We start from the raw sequence: 22,050 nt of genomic DNA on the forward strand, positions 1-22,050 counted from the left end.
GATAGGCAGAGGTCTCCCATGAAAGCATTTCCATTAAAACAACGGAACTGGTATCCCTTTGCCCATCAAAATTCAAGCTATCAACAGAATCATGAAGTTTTGAATGACCTACAACAAAGGGCAGAGTAAGGCAGGAAAGCGGATGGTACAGCCTTCGGGAGAGGCAGCAGCAGAGAAGCAGCAGTTCTAGTTCCTTAATTCCATTGAGCTCCACATTCTTCAGATGAATTTTTTAACCACTTCCCTTAGAGTCCATATGAAAGCTACCATGTGCATTGGGCATGTTCACCCAAGCCTGCTTCCACTTTCATACAAAGGAAATCTTGCCAAAGACAGCGTCTCAGCTAGAGTTTAGGCAATCAGTCGCTGGTTTGCCACAAGGCACCAGCCTGAAGCACCCGTCTTAGGTGACCACATTCAAGTCTTCCAGGCACTACGTAACGCAGAATTTTGGCCCTTTGTGACTGATGAACTGTGTTTATCCTCGCTCTTTTTGGTATACATGCCCCTATCCCATCAGCTGATATCTTAGAAGCATAAGTAGATTCTCTGTACTTTCACAGCTCTATTTATTCTAAAATTATTTCTAAGGAAGGAAAACAAAAGCTGAGTTGTGAGAAAGCAGACTTGCAGAGTTGAGAGCTGACATTTCTGTTTGTTAACTAAATATAATTCAATACTAGTACTACAACATTTTGTTAGGGCACTTTGTATTTTTATCACAACAAAGATGCCTTTGTCAGGTCTCTAGTACAGTTGTCCAATACATGAGATTTTTCAAGTGTTTCCCACAAATACAGCTATGCACTCACAGACCCCAAATTATAAACAATGTACTTGTTATATGCCACAGTATATATACACGCTTAGCAGTAGCCTATTGCATTACATATAAAATATCACAGTAGTCAAAAGAATTTGTAATAAGGCTTCCAAATAAAAATTTTCACTATTGGACATAAGCTCATTCTTTACTTGATATCTTATAAGGACTTGTAATGAAATACATCCTGCTTGCCCAAAAATGCTTCTGTCTAAAACAGAAGATATTTGAAAGGTCATAAACACTTGGTAGCAGTAGGACTGCAGACGCCCGCTTGAATGTTTTCACTCAAGATAAATAAGGCTGTAGCAGCTGCTGCTTACAGCCCCAGGCCCATGGCCTATATCAATCAAATATGCACAAACTTTAACTGGAAGAATCTGGAAATTTTTTTTTTTTTTTACACTAACAACTATAAAGCATGGCAGCTTTTCTGCCCAGCTTAAAAGAACAAATATTTCAGGCACACCCTTACTTAGCATCATAGGTCCTCCAAACAAACTTCTGTGGGATAGATTAAAAATGACATCTTACAGAGAGTGTTTTATATGTAGACAAAATAAAGCAAAACTTTCACCAAAATGCTTTCATTCCCCGCATTTCCTGTGGCATCTTGCCTAGCCAATCACCTCTACCCACAGTATTTCTGGGCTTACTACAAATATGAGAAAACACCACAAAAAAGTTTTAAGTTTCAATTAATTCTTTATTTTTGAAACTTTCTGCACTAAAGAATGTATGTACTATTTGGACTGAGTGTCTCTGTGACTGCCATGCTTCATGGCTGACTAAATTGATTTCACATGGTAACTGAAACTAAGAGCACAGAGACGCAAATTTCGTAATTCTCCTCTGGAAACACTGAAATATGTCTTTGGTATGTGAATCATTACTATAGTGAAGATCAAAGAAGTGTCTTTGGGGAGTATATCCTTTAGGAAAATGAGAACTACTGCAGAGACACTGGGACACATCTCTGCAAGTCGCACAGATCTGTAAACCTGATGCTTTTGTACTAGGTTTGACATTCTATAGCTACTTATGTAATTGGTTACGGTGGTTCTCCATGAACAGCTGTTACTGGAAAGGAACAAGGAATAATAAAAAGGAGTGGGAAATCAGACATACTTTTTTTTTTCCTGTTTCATTTTTAGTATGAGATTTAGATTTGATTTAGTATGACAACAGTTAAGATACTGTACTGCAGACACGAAAGGCAAATGAAGAGAAAAATCAGTGGTTTCTGCATTCCACATTTTCCTGCTGAAATGTTTTCAGGCTGGCAGGAAAGATACTATACACTACTAAACAAAATTGCTAGCTTATAGAGACTGAAATGAAACCTGTACTGGCAAGGGATTTTTTTTCTATTACTTTCCTTTTAAAAAAAAAAAAACAACTTAGGGATACTTTCTGATTTTCTACTCACAATGATTACTGAAGAGCTAAAGAAAAGGTTGTACCAGAATAACTTAGAGACTATTAGCTTTTCCGTAGGAAAGCTGCAGAGTCATCATATGGCCTTTCTGCAGTGAGCAGCTGTCTGTCTGTACTACATTTCACTGAACAAAAGCACAGGAGAACGAGAACACACAAGCAATGAAGACCAAAATCTCCTCTAGTGAATCTGTTTTCACAGCTGGAGACAGAGCGCTTACTATTCTATATACAGCATCACTCAGCTTAGGAACTCAAGTGGGCAGTGTTAAATTGCACAGTAAAGCAATTTAAGCAAATGACTAATCTAAACCCTTCAGTTTCGTTCCTACTTTGGTCTTTTAAAAAGTGGCTTAAAGACATAAAACATCTATCCTCTCCCTTTACAACAAAGACAAACCAGAAGATGAATTTTGTCATCTTGAAGAAAATCAAGGCAATTACAAACAAGAAGACAGTTTACTGTTGTGCCAAGCTACTCGTATAGTTGTTTGATCAGGACTTGCACCGCACAAAACACAGGACATGCTTCTAATTTCCAGAAGTTAAAAGAAAAAACTGCTATAACATAGATTCCACACCCACCCCACCCCCCTCAACTTCTTGATACCTTATCTGCTAAGCCAATACCTCGATTGGAATTATTATAGGATTTCTATAGTCTTAGCTACTATTGCATTGCAATACATGTTTTAAAACTGTGTAGAGGTACACACAGGTGTACATGAAACTGAGAAGGTGTCAAAATATTTGTTTTTAAAAACAAAGTGCATAAAGAATTCTTCACACAGCAAGGTCTCACCAACTACATTAACACGAACACTTAATTTGCCACTTGAGTGTTCTTACTTATAAAAATCTTTCCAGCTGATGTTAACACTGAATTAAGAAACATGTGACAGGAGGATCTCAAAATACTACACTGGTTGTAATCATAACTAAGAACAAAGTTACGCTAGATTAGAAATAGAGATGATTCGTGGCTTGCTCCAGAGAAATGCAGAACATTCTGGCACTAACAATGGAAGTGCTTCAGTTGCCTCAAGTCTAGAAGCCTTTGCATAGCAATTCTGTATTTCACTAGCATAGCACACTCAGCATACTTACTGCAGCGCTGGCTGTTGTAGGACCAGGGGCGCCATGACCCTCTTTACCAACAACCCGATTTTGCTCTTCAGGACCACGGGTGACAAGAATTCTGAAGTGCTGCTGCCTTGTGTTTTGATCTGGTCTGATTTTAAACAAGCATCCCTGCCCTTGAGGAATCCGCTCTACTGAATTGCTTCTAGATATTTCTGTGCCGTTCCTGCCATTTCCATGCAGTTCTGAATTCAATACATCATCCTTGGGGCTAGTTTCTTCCGTTGGTGGCTGTACAGAGTAGGAAGTACTCCTTTCTAGATGTATCCGAGGATATCTGACCAATCTGTCCCCTTTTGTTCCAGTAAAACCAAAGTTATATTCGCCTCCGGCACCAGTACCACTTGTCTGCGGTTGCTGTAACTGGAGAACAAAGAACTTTTTCCCTGAATTTGATGACATATCTGGCACATGTTGCAAAGACCAACGCCGGGGTTCAGGGGTGGGAACATTATTTTGAGTCTCAGTACCAAAGGGTAGTAGAGTAACCTGAGGCACATCTGCACTTGAAGCCCGATGCTGAATCCTCACACCACTTATGTTTACATCTGAAGCTGCTTCATTTGCCTCATCTTCTTGGGTAGTTGATGAAGCATCCTCACTCTGGTTCTTAGAAGGAATAGTACAAAATATTCTACGATTACAGCAAATAGTTCCATTAATCTGTTGCCCTAACTCTTCTGTCAGCCTGGGTGGAGAATTTTCAGGAGTCACCTCTGGACTGCTTGGAGCAGAAGAATGGTTCTTAACAGGGGATGCATAATGCTCCCTAAAGTCTGAGAATTTACAAGGAAGTGTCTCCTCAGGAGGTTCCAGGGTTGCACACTCGTCCGCGCAGCCGTTCGCAGCTTTGCGCTGAAGGGAGATCTGCATTGACGAGCTTCTCGTTGGACGCACATCAATACTGTTCAGCAGCTGGGGAATAAACATGGATGTACTCCTTTTTAAGGAGCCCACTTCTTGCAAATCACTGCCACCGCCATACTCTGCTCCGTGTCGGGAGAAAGCATGAGGACTGTTTCTTCTTGGCAATGTGTGAAATGCCATGAAAAAGTCATCTTCTCTCTCCCGGTCGAGGATCTCTGATTCAGGGGCTGTGTTGCTTCGCCCAGAGCCAAAATGAAACCGCAGCCGATGGGCCATGGTTTTACAGAGAGAAGAAAAGGAGAGGGAGAACAGCAACAATTCAGGCACTGCCAGAAGTTAAAAACCAAAGACATAAACTCCACGAAAAAGTGTCCCATCTGCCAAACTGTTAGCACTGCAGCCCTGATAGCGACAGATAGCAGAAATAGCCCAAGTGGCAAGCAGCATTCCAGGCATGATTGGGTAAGAGCAATCAGCGCTCCTACACACTGTGACATAGGGTAGGATGGTGGGAGTCACGTGGCCTGGCTCCCCCTCTCCAATGTAAGCTGGTGGGGGTTTTGTTTTTTCTTCTTCTTCTTTTTTTTTTTAATGCCAGCAAGAGCCTGAAACAGCACCTTCACAGCTGCTCCTTTTCCATCAGAGAGGCACGGCCCCAGCGGGAGAGCTCTCGCAGCTGACTAAGGCAGCGAACACACTCGGCACTGCTATAAATCTAAACCGCATCATATTCACAAGGCACATTTGTATAAAGCACACACACAAAAATTTAACTGCAACAAAACCACTTCAATTTAGTGTTAAAAGTTTAAGTCAACTCCACATGCAAATGAGAAAAATTATTTCAAGATTAACATTTTGGTCTGTGTTACGGCATTAGGCTATGATGACAGAACACGAATAAATATAGCACGGTTATGCTTTCAATTTTAACTGTGCTCATGACATGATGAAGCAATAAACTTCGTGCCTTTAAAAAGCCACAACTTCTACGTTGTCCCTACGAACGCAATATAACCTACACTACCCCATACAGTCCCTTTTCATAATTAAAAATTACAACGAACAAAGCAATCGTACATATGGCAAAGATTTCTCACACGATAAAAACAGCAGAAATGTGCAAGATGGCAGGCGACAAAGTTTCTTTTCAGTTTTACCAGGCAGTAAAGACGAGTGAAAACCGAGAGACGGGTGTTGCACGTAGTTTTGTACCAATTTGTCTTAAACACCGTGCAGAAACTCTGCCCATTGCTGGCTGGCCTCCAGTGAGAAAGTTAGCAATATTACCACGAGTGTGATTGCCAGCACAGAATACAGTTACGCTTTCTGAGAGCCAAAAAACCTCAGCAGAAGAACAGACAGACAGGATATACCAAAACGTGAAACAAACACCCTAAATCAGCTCTATTGTAACACAGAAACTCAGTGGTCTGAGGATACTCACGTTTGCTGTGCTCACAACAGTACTTGTTAATACATACTAGCAAAGAAACTCTGTTTAGCAAGAAGTGTAGCTTCATTTAAATACATGGACATTTGTTCCCTAGGAGAACTTGAAAGCGTTAAGTTCTGTGAACAGCTCTGAAAATTTGTAGGTGGAGGGTCAATACTCTATCTAGACATTTAATCCTCTGTTTGCAAGCAGCTTGTTTTCCAAAGACAGAAAATGACCAATCACGACAGAAATGGAAGCTTAAAACAATACCAAACGTAACAAAACAATACCAAACAAAACAAAAACTGCCAACAGACAACACAGTCCCCTATTGTTTTAAGTGGACTATGAGTCAACAAGAAGAAAAACATGACTAGCTTCTACACAGCAACAACACTGTAGATTGCCTTGTGGAAGCACACATGCTGATTATTATTTTACACTATTTTTTGGATAAAGCGTGTTATCCAAGGACACTGTCTCTCTTGGCACGAAGATGAAGCTTGCATCACATATTCTCTATTTTGATTGGGAGATAGAAAGGAAAGGACTGCAAAGTCAGAAAGTGCTTTGATAATTTGGGAACATGAAGAAGAAACAAAAGTTCTTGTGATAAAAACCATGCAAGTATTGACAATAAGTATTTCAGAGTAAAGCCAAAATAATCAGTTCAGTGTCTCCTCATTCTGTAAACAGAACCTTGTGGAAATCTGCTACTCTAAGAACCCTGATGTACTTGCTTTGTCAATAGCTCAGAATACCTTCTGAAAGGAAAGCAAGGGCTCCTAAATGACAGGTTGCTGCCTCTGCAAGGAGGTTACGAGCCCAAGGGCAGTCTGTCTACAGAAGCAGGATCACAGGAAGAGCAGAAAACCATTCAACAATACAGAAATACCAAAACTGCCAGCATAAGGCCATTACTGCATACAGAAACTTGTAAATCTTAAAGAAATATATCTGAAATGAGTATGCCAAAACTATCACTTCTCAGCTGTCACTGCACATAGACATTTTTTTCCTGAACCGCCACCCCATTACTGTCACACTTGGACATCCCCGTGTTGCAGCCTTCCAGTACTTAAAGGGGACCTATAGGAAAGATGAGGACAGACTTTGGCAGGGCCTGCTGCGACAGGACAAGGGGTAACAAACGGTTTTAAATGAAGAGGGCACATTTCAACGAGATCTAACGAAGAAGTTTTTCACACTGAGGGTGGTGAAACCCTGGCCCAGGTTGCCCAGAGAGGTGGTCGATGCCCCATCCCTGGAAACGTTCCAAGTCAGATTGGATGGGGCTCTGAGCAACCTGCTCTACTTGAAGATGTCCCTGCTCACTGTAGGGGGTTGGACTAGATGGCCTTGAAAGGTCCCTTCCCACTCAAATATTCTATGATTCTTATGCCACTGCTCTCTGCAGGCCAGAGCGAAGCCTCTTCCATGAGCGCTGCTTTGTCCTCCACGCCAACATAGACGTGTTCCAACCGTCCCCCAAGACACATGCAAGTCACGCAATAATGTCAGCACAGTCCTGAGCCCAGGCTTATATACACTGTCTCGCAGTGATGGTTACAGGATTTCTGCTTCAGTGTTTTTTGCATTAGCGGGCAATAGGACCTTAAAGCTGGGAAGAACTGCCAGATCATGTCCTTTAAGTTCAAAAGGTATTGAACAGTTCTAATAGTGCAAGTGCATTATGATCATTATATGTCAATAAATATGCTCACAGCCAGCCCGCTCTAAATACACAGTCACCGATTTACCAATTTACTTCCTCCTAAAGGAAGATACAATCATTTGGTTATAAGTCCTCTTTTCCCCCAGAAGATTACAGCTTGTATGCTTTTCTTTGCTCTATATTTAATAGGAAGACAAAAGAAAAGAATACATTTTTTGAAGACAGATGTTTCCATACTGGGGTTTTTTTTTGAATAAAAGGATCTTCACAATACTGATTCTAATCTTCACAAAGCAAACAAATTTAGTAGAGATTGTACTGCACCCAACCAAGAAAACGTTAAAACCTTACCTCATAAACAAAGAGATGGCATTACAATTTTCAAAAGACAAAAAAACAAACAAGTCATTCACCCAGTATGCCATTGCACCGGCATATTTAACCTAATATGTTCAGAACGACAGTGTCACTTATTCCACATATGTCTCTGAAAACCTTATCTACTTAATCAGTTTGAAAAAAAAAAAGCAGCAGTAAGATGCTGGAGGACTTCTTCTCTGGGAGACCCACTGCATCAGACAAATTAAGTTCAAGACTAAAAACACTAACAATATGCTGAGCATTATGAGGCAGAGAAGTGAAAACATAACAGAGACCATTATTTCGCCGTTACCTTAAACCTTAATACGCCCACATCTTGAGTACAAGGTGCAGCTCTGGTAACAACATCCCAAAAAAGGCTGCAGGAATATTAAAAAGTACAGGAAAGAGGCACTACAATGAGCAGGGGATGATGCAGCTGCTTTATAAGTGACTAAAAGGGTTGGGACTCTCTCAGTTTGCACTGGAGAAGCCTAAGGAAGAATACAATGAGGTTTTCACTGTTAGAATACTGAGTTAAAGAGGACCATTTTGGTCTGACCCAGCAGGGTACTACTTTTGTGTTTAATGGTCTGACTGTTAGTCCCAAAACCAGATGATTTTTATGCACACTTAAACAGACAAAACCAAACCTTTAAGATATGCTATATTTTCATCAGCTGTGTTATATGGAGCCTTGTGATTAGTAAAACATGATCAAGAAAAGCACTCACCAATCTGTTTTCATCAAACACTTCAAACAGGAGACGATGATTGGTTGGGTTTACCTATGAGAAAATTTAAGTAATGTCACTTCAGGTTCATTAGCTTCGTGCTAACAATATATAGGTACTAGTTCACATGGCGATTAAACCAAGGCAAACAGAACAAGACTAACAGGTTTTACGTAAATCTTTGGTTTTACTTAAAGTGGAGCAGTAAAACAATTTGTTTCTAAACTACAGCTGCAACTAGAAATAGCCTAGCAGTTAACATTAAAAGCTCTCATTTACTGTGCTCAATGCAACACAGTTACTGCATTTCTCTTCCTACAGAAAGCTGCGAAGAGGAAAGGCATGGGTGCTGCACAGTGCCGAGCTGCATGCAGCCATACGGCCAAGATCAATCTGGAGAGGACATCCCTGGGCGAACCGCAGCTGCTTCTCTCTCGTCATCCCCAGTACGTGCTGCAGCCAGCACTGCTAACGGGGGCTTCAGCTGCCTCGAGCACACCAGCAAAGCTAGCTTGGCCTCCGGAAAGGTAGCCTGGCCAAAGTGACAAGCACTGTGTTTTGGAAAGAAGTCCCAGGCTGGACAGATTATCAGGGCTCCCAGATTTTTTTTGTTCTACAGCTGCAAAGCTCAACTAAACTGTAGGGAGAAAGAGGATTACTGTATTTCTTTCAGACTTTCACAATCTGTATTTTGAACTCTCCATCGCTCAACATTTCTAGCCCATTTATCACACATGCCTGTGGAAAGCACAACAGAAGTCTCTCCAACACTTGAAAACAGCAAATATACCTCCAGAAAATTATTTACATTGAAGTAAATTTAAGCAGAAAGACTGCCAACATTTAAAAGGAAAAAACAAACACACACAAGAAGAACTCTGGCAGGAAGACAAAACAGCCACTATTAAACAAGAAAAAAGTTCTGTAGTATTTGATCCACGTAATATATTTTTTTCAGAAAATTTTGTAAGCCAGGTTACTATGTCCAACTTGTTTAATTAAGAAAATTTAGAAATAACATTCCACAATGGACTGATAATTCTAGGGGGGTGGCGATGGATTTCCCAGTTTTGGGAAAATCAGAGAATCATGACACACAAAAAAGGGGTATGCATCACTTTATTTATTCACATTATTGTTTAGGATTTTCAAGATGTTTTAACAGAGCTTCTATGAACTATAACTGTCATTTAAGCAACACATAGTGGCAGTTTTGTGTATTCTCTTTTCCTGAGAAAGGTAAATTATTAAAAAGGCTACATCAAATAACATCTGTTAAAATTGTAAGCACAGATATGTACAAGATTGCTTAATCCTGAGTAAATACATATCAGTTTAAAAAACATGAATTTGTTCCTTACAGTCTGTCTTGCAACTCAGAATGTTTATGAGACCAGTATTCATAAAGATGGGATTATGGAGGTGAGGTCATCCATTTCTGAATCACATATGCAGCTGGGATCAAATTTGGGAGAGCTTGAAATGTCTTCAGATAGAAAAACAGCCTAAAACTTTCTTTCACTTCCCTTTCCTGTGTAATGGTCATGATGGTAATCTATACAATTCTGTTACAACTCTGTGCTGAAGGCAAAGGCATTTAACACTTCACCATTAAATGCTCTCTTACTAGCATAATGATTTTCTAGCGAAATTACAGTATCAAAATTCCTCTGCATTTTTACAGGCAGGTAGCTTAAGTTATCCCATGGTATAGCCACCTCTGTAACGAGATGTGTGCAAACCTCAAAAATCACTGTGATGAAAATAGAAAACCTTAGGCCCAGTCACAATTTAGTGTCAAGACAGTTCCTATGGACTCTGCATAACTTAAAAAAGTGTAAGTCCATATTTTCCCCTCTGAGTACATTATAAAAATAAAAATATTTCATTAGATAAAGATTATTTTAGATATGTATGATCCAGATGCAAAACCTAGGAAAGCTATTTGGTACATCTTTAAAATTAAAATTCCACTTAGACCTCAAAAACCTCTGTATTAACAATTATATTGGTGGGAACTACCTATCTAAAAGATCCTGTTAGCAAGACAGACAATTGCTAGGATTCCATAAACGGTGTTCAATAGGACACCCATTTTTACCAATCTAAAATGACATCTTTTCTCAAGCAGCTGTTTAAGATTAAACTTTAAAAACTGCTGAAAGTCTACCTAACCTTCTTTTGTGAAAGCTACAGTTGCACTAAAATTAAGCCATTCTTCTTTGGAAAAAAAGTATTTTCAGGAACTAAATAACAAAGTTGTTATCGCCCTTCTCATTTATATTTTGATAATTTAATTTTGATAATTGCTATTTTTTTTAACCCCTCCTTTGCCACTTTCAAAAATTTAAAATTTTTTTTCTGATTAAAATAATCACTCAGTTTTACCTATGACTTGGTTTTCATTTTAAGCAACATCTAGAAAGATTAATACTAATTACCAAAAAAAAAAAAGAAGCATATTTTGACCTTTTTGGCAAGTAACATAAGGGCCAGAAGAAATTATTTTTTCTACCTTGTCTACATTTCTATTTCATTATCTTTTGCCATGATCACTCAAATTTCATACACCTCTTGGAAAGAACTACGATTATTTGCCACAGCATTAACATTTTAAAATCACAGCAAACATGCTCTGCTAAATTACATCTTCAGTAAAAGGAATTTTTTATTTGTCAGATGAATTAACTCAAAACTTACTCTAGATAAAATCTCAAATTGTGAAACAGTCCTTTTCTAGATTAACCTTATGCCAATTTCTGCTGGTCATTCCATCGCTACAGAAACAGAAAAGCAATTACATGAGGACAAGCATTTTTTTTATGTAAACATATAAACAAATAAAAAATAAGCTTCTTCTCAACCTTCTAAAATGCCATGTGATTAATTTTACATGTTACAATAATGATTGCAAGTAAAGGGAAACTTACTCTAAAATAAAATTCTTCATTCCATTTTGGATTCAGTGTCTGTAACAGAAATAAACATATTTACATACTAGTATTTCTTTGGGTTTGCCATTTTTCAATCATCAAAATGTGCATGCAAGTGACAATTTTCTAGGAAAAAAAAAGGTTAAAAAGTATGTCATTAAAAAAATGAAAGAAGTATTGCCATAAAATTATTTAGAAAATTCTTTACTGAGTAAACCAAACATGGGAGGACATTTGAGTCAAATGGTCCTAAAATAGATGTTAAGTATAAATAGGGTTCCATGAGTAAAAGGCAAATCACTGAGAACCTATAAAAATCAAATCTGAAGATGTTTCATTCTTAAGAGTCATTTAAACCCAGATAAAAAGAAGAAGAAAAAAAACAACAACATAATTTTTAAACACAAGATCAACTTTAGGGCTACAAAAGCAAGGGCAGATTTGTACTGCAAATTAAACAGAAAAAGAACAAAACCAAAGGTTATTTCCTTTAAATAGGTATGATACTCTTCCTAATCTCTCCCAAACCTATGGAGGATTTTAATTTTGTTCTAATAATCTGAATAAAATATGCATATAGAGTGCAGTTTGAAGCGAGCTGAAGCATGAAATAATAAATTAATGAAAAAGATATTAGAACTACAAACGTTAATAATTTGGGCAATTTAAATTGGGATAAGTTTCAGAACAACTATGATATGCCCAGTGGTTTTGTCTTCATGCCAAATCATTCCCTCATTCGCTCACATAGCAGAGATTTACCAGAAGAGCTGACAGTATAAACTGGCTCTACACCCACCAAAATTTCGTTATAGCAGAGAAGAATAATCTTGGCTGTTACCTTAAACTCCTTGATAGAGAGAGAGAGATATACACACACAATATTTATCATGTCCAGTGGCTCACTACACTGCATTTCTTTACAAAATGGAAATACAGCAGCCATATTGTAGCTCAGCATGCACTCATATGATCACATCGTGCGGAGAACTGTACATCCTCCTTGCCCCTTTAAATTGAGGCTGAATCTCAACCCAACATATATGTAACTAATTATCAATGAAGTCAAACACTGAAATTTGAAAACTCTCTTCTAGAAAATTTAGGGGGAAAATGGAGGACAAAAGGAAATATTAGTATAAAAAACCATTAAACTGTAAACTTATACGAACAGTTACGCAGGTGGTTAACAGCTGTACTCAGAAAAGTTTTACTTGTTTATCCTAAACAGTCTTATGACAGAGCAGGAAAATATTTCATGAAAGAAAAGACCGTTGTACAGGGTAGGTGAAAAGAATAAAATGAGTGTAGGTGAAGTGTAGGGATAGGGGTTGGGGGCAGAGAGAAACGTTCAGCCTTAAGGAGAACAAATGTATTCAGTTTAAAAAAAAAAGTAATAAGAAAAAAAAGTTACTTTTTAAATACTTGCACTCATTAAATGCAGCTCTTATTGGCAAGAGAGGTTCCATGTAATTTAACAAATGAAGCATGGTCTTGTACTAAATTTGAGGGCACTACTGTCCATCAATAATGCATTAATTTTGAATGCTGCTTAACCACAAATACAAATCTCAGGAAATATTTGAGGTATTAGGCAGCACAATTTTTGGTAAATACCCTAGTAACTGGCAGAACTTTCTTCCACCTTTACAAGTCAAACAATGAGTAGGTCAAGTCAGAAAGTACAAACACTAGAACCCTACCAAAGGAAGAAAACAATTGTAAAGAAAGGCTCCAGAAATAAATGCATAAATAACTTCATAAAGGATATTATCAGGGAAACAACAACAAAAAGACTCATCGGCAAAATGAGCTACATCCTAAAAAGGGCACGTATGGTACAAAGAACTGCCAAGAGTCAAGCTGACTTAGATCTTCCACAGGATATTAGAATAAACACAAAGAAGGTTTTTCAACCACATAAATAAAATGAGAACACGGAAAGAAATGATGCTACTTATGAAGCTCAATGGGGAGACTAAGCATATTTAGATACTGGAAATTATGTTTAACATTATATATGGGAAAGGCAGAGTAACTAAGAGGGATCAGTACAAAGATAGAAGTTGTCACAACTGATGTAAAAGTGAAGTCTTCAGAGCTCAGTGCAGTCAATCTTCATCCACTCTTCTGACAGAACTGACACATGAAATTACGAGGCTAGTAGCAGGAGTTTAAAAACATACTAAGCATCTTACAAGATCATAAGATGGCAAACAGCAAATACAGCTTTTTCTACTGCAAAAAGAAGAAGAGAGCATTTCTAGCAGGCCACTCAAAACACAGCTCCAAAAGGAAACACAAGGCATTAATAAAATTTTACAGTTGGAATAACTAAATGTGCGGACGGAGGTAACTTAAAAAAAAAAAAAAATTCAACTTAGCTAGATCATGCCAGATAAAACTGAAATTTTTTTGATATTATTTTTTCAGAGTAAGGAAACAATGGGCATTTAATTCCTTCGGCTATAACTAAGTACTTCATAAGGTTAGGGCTAGCTGTACAGTAGGTCTGTACCTGTACAAACAACTGCACATTGAGAATAAAAAGGGGAATTTGTGGTCCCTTCTGCCTTCTTGAAGGCAGTCCTGCAAGATAGTGCCACGCAGAAAATTACCCATTAAACTGAGGAAGACAAAAATAAGTAGAAAAATAAGAAACTAGTAAAGCGTTAGGTGCCTCACTAAACTTTTCATATTAAAAGAAAAGTTACAGAGCTGAAAGAGGTAATTGGCAGCGTCTTTCAGCATGACTCCTGGGACTGATTTTGCTCAATATTTTTCATTAATGATTTTAACTCAAAATTAAGATATACTAATGATGTTTGCTATTTGTGAAATAAATAGAGATTGCAAATTGCATAGGAAGAATACTGCTTTCAGGGCAGAAGTCTTGAGGTTAAATTTAACAATTCAAAACAGAAATCACTAACTGCAACTTTCCAATAGATGAGTTAATATCGCTATTATGGAAATGACTGAAAAAGTCCAGGCTTTAAGTGACTCTTACAAGAAACAGTGAAAAAAGGCAGATACAATCCCAGGAATACATGATCACCATCATCTCATCCTCAGTCCTCTGTCTACAGCTGGGTTGTTGTGCAAACAAATGCATGACTTTATCTCTTCCTTCATACAATCAATGCAGTACTTTCACATCTTTACTTTTTTTTTTTTTATTTATGGTGGTCTTCTCTGAAACTTTCTTATTCTCCTTTCACAGGGATCCAAAGCTGCTGAGTATTGCTTCAGATCAGCAGTACTGTTACAAACTTGTTTCCAATCTCATGCTCTCATTTCCACCTCTCCTAACTTTTTGAACTATAGCCATGACATTTCAAATGTGTAGGAGCCAAACATGCCGTATCTTATAGTAAACATGCTTTTATACCAGCAACATCCTTTCAAATAAGGACAATGTTATTCTAATAAAAATTAAAAAAATTAAATTAATTAAAAAGAAACCAGAAATTAATAAAACTCTGCATGTGATCATTATTTCCTAAGAAGCAAGTGGAAAAAATAAAGTCCTATATCCATCCCACACTTCCTATCTCCTCTCCCCCCATTTCATGGACTTGCTACAAAGCATCTCTCTCGAAAGCCAAAGGATCCTTGCTCCTTCATGACCCCGCTCCATTTCCTCTCTGCTATCATAACTGTCCTGAGTTTTAGTCACAAAGTTACAGCTGAGGATCTCCAGAGGTCCCTTCCAACATCTACACTCATATTGCCTCACACTGAAATTCTTCCACTTCACTGAAGTGAAAGGTGGAAATCTCCCTCCCATCCTCAGGTGTTTGCCAGTTAACAGAAGCTACCATACTCTTTTAAGACAATAAACAAGCACTACAAGAACCGAACTTGTCTAGACAGTTATTTTTCAGTACGCTGTTATTTTTCAGGAATCCCGAAGCATACATTTTTCAAACAAGCCCATGAAAGCGAAGGCTGTTTGTAGGGTGCAACTGCTCAAATGTCTCCGACTTCACTGAATTCTCTCCAGATGAAATGAATTGTCCATTTAGCAGCTGGTAAAGCCTGAGCCCATATTGCTATTGATCCAAAATTACTACAGTGGTCCAAATTATTTTTTAAGTAAGAAAATGAAACCTTCACCTACACTCATTTTACTCTTTTCATCTACCCTTTACAACATAAGAAAGATTTATCAGTACACAGATGCAGGTGTCCTGATTTAATAGTTTCTCATTAACATTGCCATTCCATAGCAAGACAAAGTCAATCTCGCACTTCAGCAAGAACATGTTAGTTAAGCTTATACCAGAATTATAATAGCCAGGTATTTTATAATAGCCTGAAAATGACCTATCAAGCTTAAGCATTTTCCATTCCTATGATTCCAGGAACAGGACTTGATTCCATGCAACTACGTCCCAGGAAATGGGATGACAACAAGCATACTCTCCACAAAACCAAGATATGCGTATCGTAAGAACACCTCCCACATACTTGTATGGAATTGGTGATAAATCTTGAACCTATTTAAGGAAACAAAAAATGCCACAGTCTGTGTTGTTACTATAGCAACAAAATAGGTACTCCTTTTGGGAAAAGTTAACATTTTTCTCACAAATTTTAGTGTCTAAAAACTTCACATAAAACTAAGCTAGATGGGCTATAAAGAACATTTAAAAGCAGTCAATGAACATAAAAATGCTATTATGAAACAAGCACCAATGGTTAACCAGGAGATCTTTTAAAATAATTTTCCTTTCCAACATCAAACATGCCCCGCATCCTGTGAAAACCTCTGCTTGAATCCTCCATGCTTCCAGGATTTCATAACAGTCTCCTTATGACACCTAATGTTCTGATTTTAGAACAACATCATTCTGTTTTGTGTTTTCAATAACAAAACTTTCCTCACTGTTCTGTTTTGCAATAATGATTTCAATTGAATCATTCTTGATTGTAAATATCTTCATAAAAATGACTACTCATTATTTTTCTCTTACTTGTCATGCAAGTTGTGGCTTTTGCCTGTCTGCCATCACTACCAGTAAATTTAAGAAAAAAATAATAGTTTAAAAAAAAAAATCTTAGGGCCCTGATAATGACAAATATCCCCTGGTGGAATTTTTGGTTATGTGGAATGAAATTAAGAAACCAATGAAAATTAAATTTTGGTTCTAATTAAAACAAAAACAAAAACATTTTCAGTGCATTTCCAAGCTTTTCTTACAGCCATTTGGCTATTTTAAATTCCCATATTAGGAAAATATTTTGAAAATGGAAATTTTGAAAGAGAGCATTAAAGAATGATCATTTCTGCTAAAAGTCAGAGAAATGATAAAGCAGAGTTTCTTAGTTCTTTATTTCAGTTTTGTATTTCATTAAAATATGAGTTTGATAAAAGAAACAGTGAATGATGCAATGAGATTTGATAAGCCAAGGTTTACAGAATAATATGCAACATATTACGATTTTTTCTCTTTTGTTTTTCTGTCAACAGATCATGCACACTGAAGATGCATGTACTTGTTTTCCTATTGTATTCTGAATATTTCCAAAACAATGGAATAAAAAGAGTATATACATACCTTTTTAATAGTTTTTGTCTGCACAAGAGCAAGTTCTCTGTTCTCATCTGCTACATACAAGGAAAGTTTCACATATGGATCACTGCAAAAGAAGATGTCATATTTACTGGGAATATAATTTTACAGCCAAATACAATTTCAGTATAAATTTGTCATTTAATTGGATAACAATAGCAGCTTTAAACACTTCTTGTGAAAGTGTTTTCAGTAAAGCCTAGTAACTGTAATAAGTTACTGAAACATTTAAAATATGTGTTTGAATACGCTCAATTAAATACTGATCATAGCATTAAAGATAATTTAACTTGCCGCTTTGTCCCATTGCTATGGACAAGAACCACTTGCTTTCATAGAGCTTCTGCTCATGAGCATGCACGTGGCAGACCATTTAAAACAAGAGTCAAGAAAATATTTGAGCCATTGTTTTTAGAAGAGACTCACTGCAACTAACCACTTGAGGTTGATGCGAAAGGGAACAGGAATTATCTTGAAGAAGTGGTTCCAATTCTACTGAACCATAAAACCAAGCTGTATGGCATCAGCAGTCACACCAGCAGTCATACTAGCATGGCCCTTCCCTTCATCTGACACCCCTCTCCAGATCCTGAGCTCCCCCACCCACACCATGGGTCTCCCCCTCACCAGCTCGTCCACTGCAGTGCTCAGTGCAAACACACACTCGTACACTCACCTCACAGGAAACCTAAACTCGTGGGTATCCCAGGAATGCTGTCATGGACCCTGTCCCCATCTGGTACACCTGCCCAGACCCAGAGCCTCCTACTCACTGGCTAGTCCAGCTTGAGGTATGCTAGTGAATGCCGTGTGTCCTCTCCCACGCACACCAGGTCTGGGGGAGATAGCGACACTCACTTTGCCCCCCCGGACTGTGACCAGCAGCTCCACTCCAGCCACTGGCACTGAGGGCCTCACCTGCATCTTGAATAATCTTAATGAAGCAGATGCTCCCACCTTCCGCCCACCCTTCCATACTGAATAGCACACTGACCCTGCTGCAGCTTTTCAGGCCGTGCTCATTACCAGGTCACTGAAGACCAAACACTACCATAAAGGTTGGCACAAATGCTTCAGCCTCCATTCAAATCCAATTTCCACGATCAAAGAGGAGCGTGAACATTACATCTGCAGCTATAGGGTATTATAACCACTACCTTGAGCTCTACAGAGTAGTAAGTAAAACTACCACTAGAGCTATTTTCCATTTAGAGTTTATCTGCACTTAGGGGAAGAATTGCCCACCATACCAGAACCAACCAGCATAGACAAGTCTGGCCTCAGATCTGCTGTGCCCGAACTCGCTTCCTCTTTTCAGAAGGAGAAGGAAGTAGAGATATTCCAGAGACCATGCAGCAGCATATCGGACACCTTTCAGATACAACAGTGCCACTAACAGAGGTCACTGCTTTCACCCTAACTCCAGCCGCTTATCACCACTGCTGTGCTGCAGGTTTCTACCTTCCAAACCTGTACTTTCTAACTTCTTTCAGCAGGGGGACAGTGGCTACCAGTAAGGGGTGATGTGGAGGAAAGCTCTATGACACCAGTATGAGACGACAGTCTGCTAGATCGTTCCCAATACCAGAAGAATACTATATGTGTTGGGAGCTCTAAATGTTAATGGATTCCAAAAGATGTGAAGAAGGGAACCTTGTATGCTACAGCAACCTTAAATACGTTAAGCGGGGTTTCCACAGTACTCACAGATAATACATTCAGATACAACCTTTCTTTTATGGAATAAACCAGCATGTCCATGAAAAGGCTCAGAGGGCTGGAACAGCTCTGCTGGGAGAGCTGGGGAGGCTCAGCCTGGAGCAGAGAAGGCTCCGGGGAGACCTTACTGCAGCTCCCAGGGCTTAAAGGGGGCTATAAGAAAGATGGGAACAGACTTTCCAGCAGGGCCTGCAGCGATAGGACAAGGGGTAATGGTTTTAAATGAAAAGAGGGCACATTTTGACTAGATAGAAGGAAGAAGTTTTTCACACTGAGGGTGGTGAAACCCTGGCCCAGGTTGCCCAGAGAGGTGGTCGATGCCCCATCCCTGGAAACATCCCAGGTCAGGCTGGACGGGGCTCTGAGCACCCTGATCCAGTTGAAGATGTCCCTGCTCACGGCAGGGGAGTTGGACCAGAGGGCCTTGAAAGGTCCCTTCCAACCCAAACCACTCTATGATTCTATGTTGAAAGGACCCCAACTGGGAGAAAAACATTCTCCATAAACAGAGTAAGTTCCTACTGGTGTGATGTCAGAAAGGAGTTGGAGCAGTGCCTCTGCTTGAAGAGAGCAAATGGGTGGAAGAGTAAAATGAGGCCAGTGAACTGCTCCAATCCTTCCCTTTCAAGACTACAGCACAGTCAACCAGAGGCCAATCTAAGATTTCTTGAAGGAAGAAAACAACAGACATTCAGATTATCAACCTATTCATTCAGAGGTTCAGACACTCTCAAATAAGCTTCTCCGATGCCTTTCAAATTTAAAAAACTATTTTGTGACAGTATTGCTACAGAATAACCAGCAGTTGACTGTTATGGTGGGTTGACCTTGGCTGGAGGCCAGGTGCCCACCAAAGCTGCTCTATCACTCCCCTCCTCAGCTGGACAGGGGAGAGAAAATTTAAGGAGAAGCTTGTGGGTGGAGATAAGGATGGGGAGATCAGTCAGCAATTACCATCATGGGCAAAACAGACTTGACTTAGGGACGTTTGTTGAATTTATTATCACCCAAATCAGAGTAGGGGAATGAGAAATAAAAACTAAATCTTAAAACATCTTCCTCCCGGGCTCAAATTCACTTCTGATTTCTCTCCCTCCTCCCCCTGAGTGGCAGCACAGGGGGGCAGGGAATGGGGGTTGTGGTCAGTTCATCATACACTGTCTCTGCCGCTCCTTCCTCCTCAGGGGGAGGACTCCTCACACTCTGCCCCTGCTCCAGCCTGGGGTCCTTCCCACAGGAGACAGTCCTCCACGGACTTCTCCAACGTGTGTCCTTCCCATGGGCTGTAATTCTTCACTAGCTGCTCCAGCCTGGGTCCCCCCACAGGTGCCATCCTTCAGGAACAGGCTGCTCCAGCCTGGCCCCCGCGGGGTCCCAGGTCCTGCCAGCAAACCTGCTGCAGCCGGGGCTCCTCTCTCTCCCCATGGGGCCACAGGCCCTGCCAGGAGCCGGCCCCAGCGTGGGCTGCCCACGGGGTCACGGCCTCCTTCAGACATCCCCCTGCTCCGGCGTGGGGCCCTCCCCGCCTGCAGGTGGAGATCTGCTCCCCCGTGGAGCTCCATGGCTGCAGGGGCACAGCCGGCCTCGCCAGGGGCTTCGCCACAGGCTGCCAGGGAATCTCTGCTCCAGTGCCTGGAGCACCTCCTCCCTCCTTCTGCACTGACCTTGGTGCCTGCAGGGTTGTTTTCACATATTCTCACTCCTCTCTCCAGCTGCAAATGCTGCGTGCTGTTTTTTTTCCCCTTCTTAACTCTGTTATCTCAGAGGCGCTATCACCTTTGCTGATGGCCAAGGCCATCTGTATCGGACAGAGGGGAAGCTTCTGGCAGCCTCTCACAGAAGCCACCCTTGCAACCCCCCCGCTACCAAAACCTTGCCATGCAAACCCAATAGAGCGTTCATTATACTCGATGTTTAATTTACTTGGAAAAATAAAATACTACAGTAAGGTGAAAATGAAGAATAAAGAAGACATGTTGTATTGATTATTGTATCACTAGATACACATAAACGCACCTTCTTAAACTGCAATCAAATTCAGCATTAAGCACCAAGGTTTAAAGGAAAACAAAGCATCACTGTGATTAAAAAGAAATGCTGATACTGCTTTGAAGTGTTTTATGTACTGTGTAATGTTTACTAGCAAAATAGCCTATTGTGAGAAGCAGTAGAAACCAGGTATTCGTTGAAGGCTGCAGTTTGTGGTGTGTGGGAGGAATCAAACAGAGCCTTTCTGACATAAGCCAACATGAAGAAAGAAGTTTGTATGGAAGAAGGAAGATTAAAAGGCAAAATTAAGGATCTTACAGGGCTGTGAAATTAAAGCCTTAACGCCAGCACTGCACATCATGAAGAAACTGACTACTCACATTTGAATCCACAGAAGCATTCAGGCATGTCTGTGGATCTCACGTTCAAGCTTTTGTGCAGGTCTGCCCCTTAGTCTTAATTCAATGCTTATGACACTTAAGTCCATGTCTAAGAATGTAGTTTTGCCTTCAGTTTTAGCTGGTCTAAGTCTGCTACTGCTGAACAAGTTAGCCCATCCTCTCCATCACCTTTGTCCACATATTTCTGCATCACTGCTAGTCAATCAGATCAGACAGCTGATGCAACTGAAAAAAAACACTATAGAAATAACAACAGTAATAATTACAAAGTAAGAGTTTTCAGATATAGAAGTTCGCAGAAGATAAGCATAAAAGAAAGCTGGGATAAAGGGAGGGTAGGACCTCACTTTCAGTGGAAGCATGGACTCAGCTTAGCTTAAGCCTTTCTAAAACCTCACTCTTAGTCACTCCTGGAATCAAAAGCGAGAAAGTATTCTTCTGAGAGCAATTTTACTGTTGTCAGGACAGTGACAGTCATATGTAAAACTGAAAAAAAAAGATTGTATGGGTATACACAGACCTACATCTAAACACAATGCTACTAGCTATGCACTCCTGAAAAATGAGAAGGTTTTTAAAGACAAGACTAACGCTAAATATGTGGGAATAACACTCTCAGTTTTAAGTTATCAATCCATACTTGGGCAATGCTGTTTTCATGAACCCTTCAAAATACTAGAATTTTTTAATCCTAAAATATCCTGGATGAATCTTCTGCCTACAGATAATGAAGAACTGTGAAGGTGGCAACAAATTTATATATATATACACACTTTTTTAAAAACAAGAAAATAATTATTACTTAATTATTTACTTTATTATTACTTGGTTTATTATTTCAGTAAGAAAATTTTGCCTGTACTGAATAGACTATCGATATCTCTGCCCACTCTGAAGTGGGACAGAGTCAAACTAAACTGTACCAGTTCTCACTTCTGAATGCAAGCTGGGAATT

The 22,050-nt window shown here is 39.5% G+C and overlaps 1 protein-coding gene across 4 annotated transcripts in view; it reads right to left on the reverse strand.

The window, feature by feature from the left end:
• Window positions 1-22,050, reverse strand: part of LOC309415189 (E3 ubiquitin-protein ligase NEDD4-like) — a gene marked incomplete at both ends in the record, with an annotated part of 211,240 nt that overhangs the window by 99,560 nt on the left and 89,630 nt on the right. For 3 of the 4 annotated variants that reach the window (XM_082012636.1, XM_082012635.1, XM_082012634.1), the window contains 3 exons: window positions 8,475-8,528; window positions 11,405-11,443; window positions 16,972-17,053. In XM_082012636.1, the coding sequence (XP_081868762.1) occupies window positions 8,475-8,528; window positions 11,405-11,443; window positions 16,972-17,053 (175 nt within the window). Of the gene's footprint in view, window positions 1-3,367; window positions 4,544-8,474; window positions 8,529-11,404; window positions 11,444-16,971; window positions 17,054-22,050 lie in introns of those variants that run through there. The other variant, XM_082012633.1, reaches the window with a different exon arrangement.

This window comes from Phaethon aethereus, assembly GCF_964289735.1.
Source record: "Phaethon aethereus genome assembly, chromosome: W".
Lineage (NCBI taxonomy): Eukaryota > Metazoa > Chordata > Aves > Phaethontiformes > Phaethontidae > Phaethon > Phaethon aethereus.